The following is a 14,400-nucleotide window of genomic DNA, read 5'->3' as shown; positions in this document are numbered from 1 at the left end:
CGCTTCATAATTTGCAGTCTAAAATAACCACATTCTCTATAAAATTCTTAGGAATTGAGGTTTTTTGGCTTGGTTAGAGGATTATTGTGTAATGAGATCTAAGGTTTTTTGAGTAAAGATGGAGACGTTATAATAGCGGTAATCTGGAGTATCTTCAAATGTGGGTTCTTTGCATTTATAGTTGACGCTAAATACTGACAGACCTTAACTTTTTTATTTTCTAGAACTAATATGCATGAGCAAGTGAACAGAACAGAGAGACAGTTTAGATCCCTCCCGGCTAACCAACAAAACCTACTTCCTCAATTTCTTCTTCATCTGGACAAGATTCGGAAATGCATTGATCATAATCAAGAGATCCTACAGACCATTGTGAACGAGTGCAAACATATGTTTGAAAATAAAGAATATGGAGAAGATGTATGTAAAAATTGGACTCTTTTCATATTTCAGAAGTAAAAATTTCTGTACATTTGTTAGTTATATTTCTTTTTCTCACTTCAGATTTCCATTTCTTTTGTCCCTCCCCACTTCCCTTATGAGTTCATATTTGCTTAATTACCTTGCCCCCAACCTTTGCATGTCTTATAGGCCTGATGAATTATATTGTATAGTTTTTCAATAAAGGCATCTCTGGCTATTTTTTCTATATAGAGGTACAGTTAATCACTCAGGAGAACAGTACTTGTCTGCTATGGCAGGTGTCAGTAAGTACTCTTAGTAACAGATCAGTATGATAGAACTCCAATGGAGTTCTAACTCTACCCAAGTTATTTTTCTAAGGTTGACTTTTCACTTGGCTGCATTGATTATAAATAGTGTTTTTGTAGTACATTAGTTTACAACATTCTTAATCACCTATGTGTTTTAGGTAAATTAACTATTTGTGGTATTATAGTTCTGTACAATTTTATCATAATTTCCCCCCTACTTGATCTACCTTTTTTTAGTATGCCATATCTATTTTTTTTAATGAAGTTTTACACTTATGAAGCTTAAGGGACTGGCAGTGACGGAAACTGAAGTCTTCTTTTTTTTTTTTTTGTATCCATAGGCTGGGTACAGTTCTGGGCAGCTCCAGTGTGAGCTTCTCCATGCTGCCTCATCAATGACCTGGAGGGACCTCCCTCTCAGAGTGAGAGGTTGTTCGGTCTCCATACTAGCTCACCCCTTGTCCTTTCCTGAATAAGGACTACCAGTTGTGCTGAATTATGCTATATTATATATTGGTTTTGTGATGTGGACCCTGGTCTATTGAGGGCTGAGCTGATACCACCAAACTCATTTCATATATGACTGTAAGCTGGATTTGAGCCCTGGTCCCAGAGGTGAGAGGCGAGTGCTTTATCAACTAAACCACCCATATAGCTGCTACAGCATGTCTGTTTCAGTATTCAAAGCTAAGGTTGTTTGACGTCTTAAATTTCTGGATTTATATTTTGTCTAACTTTTATTTGCCCTTTAATCAGGAAAATGGGAAGATTGTGCCAGCCTCAACGTTTGACATGGATAAATTAAAGTCCACTTTGAAACAGTTTGTAAGAGACTGGAGTGAAACGGGGAAACCTGAGAGAGATTCCTGCTACCAGCCAATCATTAATGAAATTGTAAAGAACTTTCCAAAAGAGAGATGGTAAATAGTGCTTTGTTTTTAAGATTTATTATAAGAGAAAATATATAGGTCTTCCACATTGCACGCCACTTGTAAAAAGTTTGTAGAGAGTGGTTGGGGGGGAAAAAAAGCTTGAATTTAAAAATATTTTAAAATAAGTGCAAATAGCATTGGGTTAATTGCATAAACAAAAAATGCTTGTATGGTAGGGAAGTACAGTAGAATACAAAACGTTAAACCTAGAAATAATAAAACAGAATTAAGTATTCTCTCTCTGTGGGCCAATATTGATAGGTCTAAATATATTTTTGTTATGTGAGTTCAAAAAGTTGTAATATGGTTAAGCCTAGTGATCCTACAGCAGCACGATACAAGGAATCAACAAGTTTGGCAGCTGCTATGAGTGCTGTGGTAGGATCCATGTCCACCTTGCCTCAGCTCAAGAGGAGGCCATAGTATATGATCCCTTGAAGGGAAGGGGAATTAAAATGTGGTTATCCTTGGTAAGAGAGGAAAGAAGTAAAAGGTTCCTATCACCCCTATTATAGCTTTATTACATTTGCAATCCTGTTTACAAATGTTTAGGCCCAATATTGATTTCAGACACAAGATACAATGCATCTTGTAACACTTTCATCTGTTTGTGTGTATATCTTGATAAGTCACTTGACAAAAAGTAAGGCATGTCTGTGTGTCTAAAGGTAGGATAAATGCTGATATGGTAACAACCTAAAAAGAGCAAATTTATTTATCAAAAGTAATATAGTAGTAAAAATGAGAAACAACAACAAAAAATACTCATTAGTGAAATCCATGTGCTAAGAATATAAATATAAATGATTGTTACTTATTAAATCAGTGCAATTGTCCTAAATATACATCATTTCACTTTTAAACTTAGAGGCTCTTTTAATGAGGAAAAACAGTGGCCAGCACTGACACTTATGTTTTAATTTCATTTGTGAGTGAACTTGGTGTTTATAAAAGTGAGGACTGATAGCTCTGGCTAGAGCCTAAGCTTGCTACAGCCAATAGCTTCCTCATACAGTACAAACAATTCACCTCCAGCCTGGCCTATAAATATTCCTTGCTACCTGTCATTTGGTTTTCCGCAGTAGATACTGCCGACCATTACAGACAGCAAAGTGTTTTTGATGCGGTCAAACGTCCAAGCTACAGAGATCAGCAAATCTTTTTGGTTTGACTTGTCTTGAGGTGAAATGTTACTGCAGCACTTAGCCCAGTGGTTCTCAACCAGGAGTACACATATTCAACTCATCTAGATCAGTGTTTCTCAACCTGGAGGTTGCAGCCCCTAGGGGAATCACAGGATGGGTTTAAAGGTATCGCAAGTGCAGGGCCAGCATTAGGGGGTGGCAAGCAGGGAAGTTGCCTGGGGCCTCATGCCACAGAGGGCCCCAGGAAACTAAGTTACATGCTGCAACTCCTGCTGCCTGTGGCTCAGGCTTCAGACAAGGCTCAGACGTGAAAAACAGGCTCAAGTATCACACTGAAATGTAGGTACAATGTTTATATTCCAATTGCTTTATTTTATAATTATATGGTAAAAATGAGAAAGTAAGAAATGTTTCAATAATAGTGTGCTGTGACACTTTTTAGTAGTTTTATGTCTGATTTTGTAAGCAAGTAGTTTAAGTGAGGTGAAACTTGGGATACACAAGACAAATCAGATTCCTGAAAGGGTACAGTAGTCTGGAAAGTTTGAGAACCACTGACTTAGCCCACTAAGATTTCATTGGAGGATGAGATTTGTATAGCACTTTCAAAAATATAACTTGAATACTCTTCCCTTGTTAGATACAAGGCATTCAGGAATGTCTTCTCTTATAGAAAAGGTACAGTAAGTTTAGTTTTTATACATTTAAGTAAAGTTATCTTCTGTTTAGATATTTTCATGAGTGATAAAAATAGAAAGTCGCCCTTTGTTGCGAATATTTATGTATTATTATATCGTTTTACATTACATAGGTATGTTAGTGCAGTTCAAGCATCAATATTGTCAGTGGCTTTTTCTTGTGAAATGTGAGCCTCTGTGTAAGACAAATCTTTGCTTTAAAGGCTGACAAGTTTTTCATATTTGGCTTTATGGAATCCCTCTTTTAGTTTTGCTTTGTAGGCAGGCTACGCTGGTGTGTCACTCCCAAAACGACTTGCAGTTCCTGTAACTGAATTTGCAATGGCAACTCTGAAGCAGTTTTCTATATGAAAGCCAAATTGGATGAAAGGTGGAGAATATTTATTAAGCTTTTCACTTCAGATATCTTAAGTGCACTGTGCCTACCAGGAAAAATGATGTAAAAGAAAATTTAAATCTTTTTTGACTTGTAACCCACAGGTGAAAGCAGTTACTTATGAATCCATGTATGTTAAATTTGGTAAATAGTGAAAAACATTTGCTTAAAAAATATTTTAAAACTTTTTATTCATTCTGTACTTCGAGAAAGAGCTTTAATTTTGGGGAAGATACAATGTGTTCTTCATTCATAATGTAACTTAAGTCTCTGTTTCAAATGCAGTACTCCCCCAAACCTTAACTGTGGAGCCATGACTAATGTTTTTATGTCAAATGGCTTTGATAGAGAGGAAAATATGTAACTGTGAAGAAACCATATTCAGAATAAACTACTTAGTAGTATAAAATAACTGTAGCTGACCATAGTTTTGAAATACAATAAAGATATGGACTTGAGCCCAAAAACTGAGGTAGGAGAATTTTTTTTACTTTAGAATTCTGAATCCTAATTTTTTCCTTTATGTGGCTCTTTGCCTCTACCTCTTCAGGTTATGGGAGCAAGTTAGTATCTTCTTGCTTTCCCACCTATGTTTGGCTAGCAAATCATGACTTCTTTTTAGATGTGGACCTTGCATAGTTATAATAGCTTTGTCTCATTAGATTACAGTAATGTGCTCTACAAAAAGCTGCACCTGGAGACCACTCAGACTCTAGATAATGCAGAATAGCAATGCCTATCTGACCAGGCTTTTTGCCTGAGGGCATATTTAGAGGACAGTGAAGTTAAAGAAAGATGGAAAACATCTTTTATTGGCATTGAGCCAGGTAGTAAAATTGTTCCTAACGATTTTAAAGTGGTATATGTGTAAAAGCAGTTCTGAGTAAATTTTTCAAGTCTAGATTTTTTCCTCATTTCTTACGAGACTAGCTGGATATAAGTATTTATAAAATGTTTATGGTGCAAGTATATTATTTGTTCACCGTGCTTAGAAACAGATATGTAGACTTTTCAGACTAAAGCCTATCTTGAACTATGAGTTAGAAAAAGCTGTTACTCCTAGATAACTTTTTCTAACAAGACATGTTGGATAAGACTCTCCAAAGTGCTGAATGCCCTTAGCACTCTTCAAAATTCAATCCATTGTATACTTTTAGCACAGTATGTGAAACAATAAGCTTCAGTTTTCTCCAAGTATCTTAATTTTGTTTGGCTTTTCCTAAGGCAGAAGTGCTCTGTGAATTGGATTAATCATGTTGTGTTTGAACTGTAAGTGATTCAGGTTTTACACATATTCTGAGTGAGTGTGAACAGATGCACTAAATAAATTCACAAATAAATAAATTGGATCAGCCACTGCAAGTTAATTGAAATTTCTGTACAGATGTGTCTTCAATGCAGAGCTAAAGGAGGGATCGTATTCAAATAATTTTAAGAGTAATGGTCTTAATGTTAAAAATTAACCCTCAGAACTCAGGTTAAAATTTTCAAAAATTTTAATCTGGCCATGGAAAAGCTAGCTGTATTTCAAGGTCTTAACACTGTATGACTGAAGTGGTAAAAGTCAAAACCTTTGATTTGTGATCAACAAACTCGAGTCAAACTTTACACTTGCATGAAGGAAGCAATATCCTGGCATAGATTGACTTCAGTTGACAACTATACATGCTTGTTTTAAGGGTTATTTCTTTTAACTTACCAGACAAAATATTTGATATCACTTCCATCCCAGTATCTATATTACCAAGATATTTGTTCTAAAATACTGTTTGGATGTCTGGCATTTGTTTTTAGTCCCTTTTGTTGTCACTATAAATAATCTAACCATTGGTTCAGTTTAGGCCACACAGTCATATCTCAGTTACACTTCAGCTGAGTTTCTGTGAAATAAAAGCACAAACATCTTTTCTATGTTTTAATACTATACGTGGGATTTCTTTAATGCATACTATAGTAATTTAAAAGAATTTGCTATGTTTAAATGCTCAATGATGGAAATGTGAGTGGTGCTTACATAATACATTTATTTCTCTCTTTAGTATATCATGTCTATGCTCAGATCCAGGTTGATTTATTTGCTAGAATCTAGAAGCCCTCTGGCTTCAAAATATCATGCCTCTTTGGGGCAACAGATGCAGTACAGAGTAGTACCCATTTTGTACGTTCATCTATTTTTGGAGTTTACTAGTAGTGTTCTCTTCCCAACATCCTTGCCCACTCTGTAGAAAAAGAAACTTGTATGGCAAAAAAGGATATTACTAACCTGGTTTCTCTTTTTGGATGTTGGTGGGGAACAGCTGATTCCCTTCACAGGAGGCATCAAGTTGTTAAGATATGGAAAGGAATGCAAGGTGCCCCATCTGAGCAGAGTGCAGTGTTTAAGGTACTCTTGCTGTTTAATATGGGGCAGATGGTGTTTCCCCTTCCTCCCATCAGAGTTGGTTATAGAAGGTTGGGGAGTGGAAATCTTAGAGATGTTGGAAGCTGAAAATTAAAATTAGTTTATCTTTGCTTCTAATGGGAAAAGCAGCCACGGGATCTTGTGATCATACCAATGGGCAAAACTTCTGGCTAGACTTAGAAAATGGGACTGTTATCTAACTATATAAAGAGTTAATAACTCTTAAACTTTCAAGCATGGCCATGTGTCGTCCTGGAATTCTCTTTTATGGTGGTCTACTCTAAGTGCACTTTGAGGATGAAACTCTCCGGTATGAACGTGACCTCTCACCTAGAAAATTACATTTAAGGAATGGTTTCAGAGTGGTAGCCTTGCTAGTCTATATCAGCAAAAACAACGAGGAGTCCTTGTGGCAGTTTATGCCCAAATAAATGTAGTCTCTAAGGTGGCGCAAGGACTCCTTGGTATTGTCAACAGATTCACCTAGATGTCAGATGTGGTTATGGGGAATATATACACAAAGTTGAACGGTTGTCAATATGAGAACTGTCAGGATACAATGAGTCACCGTTTAGTTTCTTTTAAAATTTGTTTTGCTAGAATTATACATGCAGTACCTAGTTAGAATAATTTGTATTGGTTCACACACTTCAGTGTTAAGAATAAAATGGATGGGAGTTCTATAAGGTAGCACAGTTGTCTAGACAACCAACAGGAGGATCTGACATAGCTGGTTTCATATTTTATCTCTTAAAGAAATGCCCAAGCCACATTGACAGCTCGTTTATAACTCCATGCACTCAATGTTTTCTGGTCTCATATTGGGCCAGATTCCAGCCCTCACTTGTGGCCCATACGTAATTCCTTTAGCGCAGTGCAAACCTACGTGGCCCTCTATTGCCATTCTAAATGGTCCCCATTATAGGATCATGCTGTGTGGCAGAGTGGTGATGCAAAGAGCAGGAGAGTGATTGATGACACACTATACCTGTAATTCTGGGATGCAGAACAGCTCCATTGGCAGGACATATTCTTATTCTGGGAGTCACTCCAGTATCCTGAGCAGCCCAAAATCCAGGAGATGAAAGGATGTAATAAAAGCACCTCTGCCCCTCCAGTCCTCTTGAGCTGTAGCTTGCATTCTGTGTTTCCTCTGAAAGGATCAGCGTAGAATCTGGCACATTGTCTATAAAATAGCCAACACATCTTGAAAACATAGAAGTTGCATAAAATAAAGTCCTCCTGGACATGTAATGCATTTTTTTATTTATATTTGCCTATATACATTCCTAATTCCAGAACCTTGAAAAATCTCCACTTCATTGGTCCAGACCTCTGATCATAGCTTCCATCACATAGCTACTAGTGATAACAAATAATACAAATATATGTTTCTGTGTCTCAGTAAGTTGTAACTCACAATAATTTTTATGCAAAAGCATGATGAAGATTGAAAACAAATGCACTGAGACAGTTCACTTTATCCTGTGTATTGTCCACAAACTAGATTTGTGCTTTCTTATGTTATCCTCTCTCTCATTTTATGACATTTCTCTCCACCTTTATAGAGATCAATTTCTCACAATCCAAGGACTGAAGAAATGCTTAATCCTTAAAAGTTAGCTAACATCAGTCCAGTCATTGGCTAGAGCTCATTCACTTAGGTGCAAGGAATTTCCTCAAAATCTCTATCACCACCACTCTAGTTCTTGGATGGAGTACATCATCTCTGCCTTAGTCCCAGTCTTTGTTACTGGCACTGATAGGTTAGTAGTTAATAGTGTTAGTTAGTGATAGTTAAATTTTCTTTTTAGTGTTTATCTTTTTAAACACGTCAGTTCCTGTTCGGAGTACTGTTACCATTGCCAAGGCATGCCTCAGTCACAAGGATACAAGCCCTGCTGCTCCTGCAAGAAACCAGTGCTAGTGAGAGACACCCTTCCCCCCCTCCAAGTTTCCTGAAGCGTGATGGGGAGTTGCATGTCAGGGATTGGTGTCAAATTTGCAGGGACTTTAAACTAGAACCAAGAAACATGGGGAGGCCAGACTTTAATTTCTCCTGATAGTCAGCTCTGCTCCCACCATCTCAGAGACTTCCTGCTTTGAATGGGTGCCAAAGCACTTTGGCTTCAGTGAGGAGTGCTCCACCTGTATTGGCTGAGTCCCAGCACTGATTGTCTTTCTCATCTCTGAGGAAGACAAACATTGTAAGTTGGCCTCCAAGGACTCAACGTCAGTGAAAGGAAGATCCCCTGTACTGAAGGCTGGCAGGCATGCAGACAATGGAAATAGTCAATTTGAAGCTGAGACCATCGACTCCTGCACAGGCATTATCGACCTAATCAGTGCAGTCTGCTTCAACCCACCAACTGGAGGCTATACCTGTACCATCAACTCAGGAGGCATTTGCTGCGACAAGGGACCTGTTCAGCCTCTAGGTACCGGTGTTGCTCATGGTACAGATGTCTTTTAAGATGGTACCGACAACTGCCGGTCACACTTTGCCAGCTACTACAATATTGTGTTCAATACTGTGGGCATCTCTGGATATCCGAATGTCTGATCATGCAGTGCTGTGAGGAGGAAAGCCAGCGATGATTTCTCCAGTACTGTCGTCCGCAGGCTCCTAACGCTGATCACAGGCACCAACAGGATCAGCTCCCCAGCCTTCGTTGGTCAGAAGAGGCTGATTTATCTTCAGACTAAAAGGTCTGCTCATACGTCTCACAGTCATGTCGTGTACCTTGCCGTTTCCCTCTGAGGGCTTACCACTCCTTGTTGTAATTGGAGTTCCTGGGCTTTACCAGTGGCCATCCTGGAACGCTTTGGGATTCCTACTGATGTCTGGGTATTCTCCATGCCCACCCCCTTCTGTGACATCAAGTAGGTGTTAAGAACCATCCCACTAAATACACCAGGAGTCCGTGCCCAGTATGATGCTCAGTACCATGCAGGAAGACATTGCTCAGGTGACTCTCCTTTTGAAAGGCCAGAGGAGGCTCCACCTCAGCCAATTATGGCTTTGGCCTCTTCATTACCTGATGAGGCAGTGGTTTTGGATGACTGTAGGGCCCACCAGGACCTTTTAAAAAGGGTGGTTTCTGCCTTGGATATCCAGGTGGAAGAGGATTGCATGATATCCCACAAGCTGATTGACATTTTAGCAACTGCTAGACCTTCTTGGGTGGCACTCTGATTAATGTAGCTATCTTGGAGCCCACCAAGGTTCTGTGGCAGACTCTATCTTTCCTTCCCCCACATCAAAGTAAATGGAGGGAAAGCTCAGTGGTTTGAGCATTGGCCTGCTAAACCCAGGGTTGTGAGTTCAATCCTTGAGTGGGGCCACTTAGGGGTCTGGGGCAAAATCAGTACTTGGTCCTGCTAATGAAGGCAGGGGGCTGGACTCGATGAACTTTCAGGGTCCCTTCCAGTTCAATGAGATAGATGTCTCTCTCTCTAGGGGTGTGTGTGTGTATATGTGTGTATATATATGTGTGTGTCTGTGTTTATATGTATATAGCTGAGCGCAGATATCATGTACCCTCATAGAAGATTAGGGTTGAAAGAGACCTCAGGAGGTTATCTAGTCCTCAAAACAGGACCAATCCCAACTAAATGATCCCAGCCAGACCTTTGTCAAGCCCTCTCCAAGGTTTGAGCACCTCTACACCCACCTCTCTCAGGAGTTGCTGGTGGTCTCAGCCACCAATGAGAAAGCACCAAGGGCAACAGCTGTCTACCTTGCAGTCAAAGGCTGCTACAAATCTTGACCTGTTGCAGAAAGCTTTATTCGATGGTTGGCCCGCGTTTCAGGATTGCTAACTGCAGGGATTGTTAGGGTGCTAGGACTTCAACTTCTGGGGTATGGTATATTAAAAAGAGACAGATGGCCAGAGAATGTGAGACAGGAATTTCTTGCCTTGTTGAAGAGTGTAAATTAGTGGCTAGAACCTCACTTCAGGTGGGGGTGGACACTGCCAACTCTGCTGCTAGGGTCACGGCATCAGCCATTATGATTCACAGAGGTTCATGTCTCCAGTCACCAGGTTTCCCTCGAGATCCAACAGACCATACAAAACCTTCCTTTTGAAGGGTTGTTGCTCTTCTCTGAGCAGACTGACAGGCTGCATAGCCTGATATTCGGGCATTTAAAAGCAGTTTTGTCCTCAGGAACCACTTCACTAGTTGCTTTCACTCCTCACCACCATGATCCAACGAGGAAAAAGAATAGAGATTATTGGAGACTTCCTCCTTCTTCTGCAGCAGCTTCTAGCTCATCCAGACAGACTAGGAGTTCTAAGCAAATATTTTGATGTTTATGTCAAGGACAGCATAGCACCTTCCATCATGCCAACCTGTCCTACCCCTCTGTTTACCAGCCTGCTATGTACCTGCTCAAATGCTTGGTCTCAAATCATTGCAGACCAGTGGGTCTTAAGTACAGTGGAATTGAAATACACCCTTTAGTTCATTTCTGTCCCCCCTTTTCCAAGCCCAGGGTGACCAGATGTCCTGATATTTGGGGTTTTGTCTTAGCTAGGCACCTATATACCACCCGCCCCATTCTGATTTTTCACACTTGCTATCTGGTCACCCTACCCAAGCCCCTTTCCAGTCTCTCTTCAGGGACCACTCTCATGAGGAAGTTCTGCTTTGGGAGGTGCAATCTCTCCTCCATTTGACAGCCATAGAGGAGGTTCCGCAGTTTCTCATAGAAAAAGGATTTTATTCCTGCTATTTCCTGATCCCAAAAGCAAAAGGATACCTCAGACCCATACTAGACCTGCAATAGCTCAACAGACCTCTCTGGAAAAAGAAAGTTTTACATTGAAACTGCTGAACTTGAATTAATATGCAAATTAGATACAATTAACTTAGGTTTGAGCAGAGACTGGGAATGGTTGGGTCATTACACTAATTGAATCTATTTCCCCATGTTAAGTATCCTCACACCTTCTATGGGTCATCTCGATTATCACTTCAAAAGTTGTTTTTTTCTCCTGCTGATGATAGCTCATCTCAATTGATTGGCCTTTTACAGTTGGTATGGCTACTTCCACCTTTTCATGTTCTCTGTATGTATAAATATCTTCTTTCTGTGTGTTCCATTCTATTCATCCGATGAAGTGGGCTGTAGCCCACGAAAGCTTATGCTCAAATAAATTTTTTAGTCTCTAAGGTGCCACAAGTACTCCTGTTCTTTTTGCAAATACAGACTAACATGGCTGCTACTCTGAAACTTACATTGTCATGTTGTCTTCCATTATCTCTTCCCTGGAGATGGGTATGCTGCCGTCAATTTGAAAGACTCATGTTTTCATGTGGCAATACATCAGAGCCCCAGGAAATTCCTGAGATTTGTGGTCAACCAAAGCCATTACCAATTTGCATGCCTACCGTTTGGCCTGTTCAGCTCCCTAGGTGTGTTCACAAACTGTGTGGCAGTGATGGTGGCATTCCGCAGAAAATCAAGATTTCAAGTTTTTTACCTACCTGGACAATTGGTTGGGAGAGGCCAGTCCAAGACTCAGCTGCTGTCCAGCGTGACTGTCATCCAGTCTATCTTTGATACACTAGGGTTGCTTATCAGCACAGAGAAGTCAGTCCTGTCTCCAGTGCAAAAAATAAAGTTCATAGGAGTAGTCTTGGACTCTGCAGAAGCCAAGACATTTGTCCCTCAATTACAATTCCAGATGATGCTGGCCATCCTTTATACCTGAAGAGTCATCCCACCATGACAATATGAAATTGCCTCAGGCTTCTGGCCTCATGCATTTATGTAGTCCAGCATGCCAGGCTCCATCTCAGGAAATGGCAAGGATGGATGGCTTCAGTTTACTTGCCAATTCATCTCCCTCTACACGTGGTAGTGCAAATGCCCACTCAAATTCTGGCCAGGCTGGGCTGGGGGACAGACCCCTTTAGTGTGTGTCTGGGGTACCATTTGCTTCTCCTAGTTACAGATGCTTCTGCCCTCAGGCAGGTCTCACTTGGGTTTTCTGCAGACAGAAATTTTATGATCTACACAGGATTTAACTCTGCAAATAAACATCGGAGAATTGAGGGCCATTCAACTAGTTTGTCAAGTCTTCCTTCCTCATATCAAGAGAAGTCTACATGTACTTACAGACAAGGAGGACCTTGTTCACTCTGCTATGCCAAGAGTCATTCAGGCTGTGGGACTTGTGCATCGCCAATTTTTATCAACCTCAGATCCTTTCACATTTCAAGTGAAGAATGGTCTGGCAGACTGGTTAAGCAGATCATTTACCAGTCATGATGAGTGGTCTGTCCATCAGGACATTGCCACATCCATTTTGTGGTGGTGGGGGACTCCCTATGTAGACTTCTTTGCAACATAAGTCAGCAGGAAGTATAATTGGTTTTGTTCTCAACAAGGTCACAGTCCAGGGTCCCTCACGGACACTTTCCTGATGCCTTGGGCAAGTGTGCTCCTGTATGCATTTGCTCCACTCCCACTCATACCAAGAATATTGTTGAAAATGAGGCAGGCTCATGCCCAAGTCAAAGTCACAGCTCCAGCGTGATATCAGCAATGCTGGTTTTCCACTCTGCTGTCCCTCTCAGTCAAAGATCCGCTGACTCTACCACCGGATCAAGACCTGGTTTCCCAGGACCACAGTCACCGCCTCCTCCCCAACCTTCAGGTCCTCCACCTGACAGCCTGGATGCTCTGTGGATAATGCCCCAGGAAGAGGTTTGTTCAAAGGAAATTCAAAATCCACTTTTAAAGAATAGGAAACCATACACTAAGTATACTTATCTAATGAAATGGAAGCGATTCTCCATCTTGTCCCACTAGAAAGGGGTTTCCCAAGTCCAGTTACCACTACATCATATTCTGGGCTATCTGTTGTTACTGAAACAATGTCTGGCTGTTAGTTTCATTAAGGTTCATTTAGCAGCTATTTTAGCTTTCCACACTCCAGTTGATGATTCTGTTTTTTCCCCCAACCCTATGTCAATAAGGTTTTTGAAGGGTTTGGAAAGGTTGTACTCTCAGATAGAGGATCCTGTTCCCCCTTAGGACCTGAGCTTGGTGGTGTCAAAACTTATGTGTGCTCCCTTTGAATTGTTAGCTATATGTTCCTTATTGTGTGTCTCAGGGTACTCTTTTTGGTGCTACTCACTTCTGCCAGGAGAGTAGGTGAATTGTATGCTCTGTCGTCTCCTCCGTACGCTGTCTTCTACAAAGACAAGGTTTATTTAGGTCCACATCCAAAATTTCTTATTAAGGTGTGTCTCATTTTCATATCAGTCAAGCAATGTACTTACCTTCTTTCTTCCCGAAGCCTCGTGCTCATAAGGATGAAGAGAGACTCCACGCTTTGGATATCAAGAGAGTGTTAGTGTTCTACTTGGACAGGACTAAACAGTTTAGATCATTCTCACAGTTATTTGTGGCAGTTGCAGACAGGAGGAAAGGTCTCCCAGTCTCTTCTCAAAGGAACTTGAATATCCTCCTGTATACGCTTGTGTTATGACTTGGCCAGTGTAGCTTCACTAAGCAGAATACAAGCACATTCATCTACATCACATGCAGCCCCTGCGGCTTTCCTAGCTCATGTGCCTGTCCTAGACATTTGTAAAGCAGCAACTTGGACTTCAGTGCATACCTTTACCTCACGTTGTTGAGACTCAGCAATCTAGAGATGATGCCATATTTGGGTGTGTGGTCATCCAGTCCTTATTCAGGTAGGCTCCAAGCTGAAGCGAACTGCTTGTGAGTCACCTAAAGTAGAATGGATATGTGCAATCACCTGAAGAAGAAACAGTTACTAACCTGTTTTGTAACTGTTGTTCTTGGACATATGTTGCATGTGTCCATTCTACCATGTGTTACCCTCCATATCATTCTCTCCAGTAAAAAGGAACTGAGTGGATTTGGGGTGGCTCCACCCTGTATACCACCATGCATTAGCGCAGAGCAGCAGATGGGTACTTCTGAGGGGAAACTCTCCAACAATGCACTGGGCGCACACACCTGAAGTGGAACAAATGTTACAGAATGGGTTTGTAATTTTTTTTTTTAAGGTGGGTGATGTAATATCTTTTATTGAACCAACTTCTGTAGATGAGAGACAGAAGTTGGTCCAATAAAAGATATTACCTGA

At 40.6% G+C, this 14,400-nt stretch overlaps 1 protein-coding gene across 2 annotated transcripts in view; it reads left to right on the top strand.

Moving 5' to 3' along the window:
- The window catches only part of CARNMT1 (carnosine N-methyltransferase 1), a 39,817-nt gene that overhangs the window by 2,962 nt on the left and 22,455 nt on the right, over positions 1–14,400 (top strand). For both annotated transcript variants that reach the window (XM_034773193.1, XM_034773194.1), the window contains exons 2-3: positions 225–420; positions 1,470–1,633. In XM_034773193.1, the coding sequence (XP_034629084.1) occupies positions 225–420; positions 1,470–1,633 (360 nt within the window). The remainder of the gene's footprint in view (positions 1–224; positions 421–1,469; positions 1,634–14,400) is intronic.

Source organism: Trachemys scripta, chromosome 6, assembly GCF_013100865.1.
Source record: "Trachemys scripta elegans isolate TJP31775 chromosome 6, CAS_Tse_1.0, whole genome shotgun sequence".
In the NCBI taxonomy this organism is placed as follows: Eukaryota; Metazoa; Chordata; order Testudines; family Emydidae; genus Trachemys; species Trachemys scripta.
Note: the sequence above shows the minus strand (reverse complement) of the source record. Positions and strands in the feature narration are given on the sequence as shown.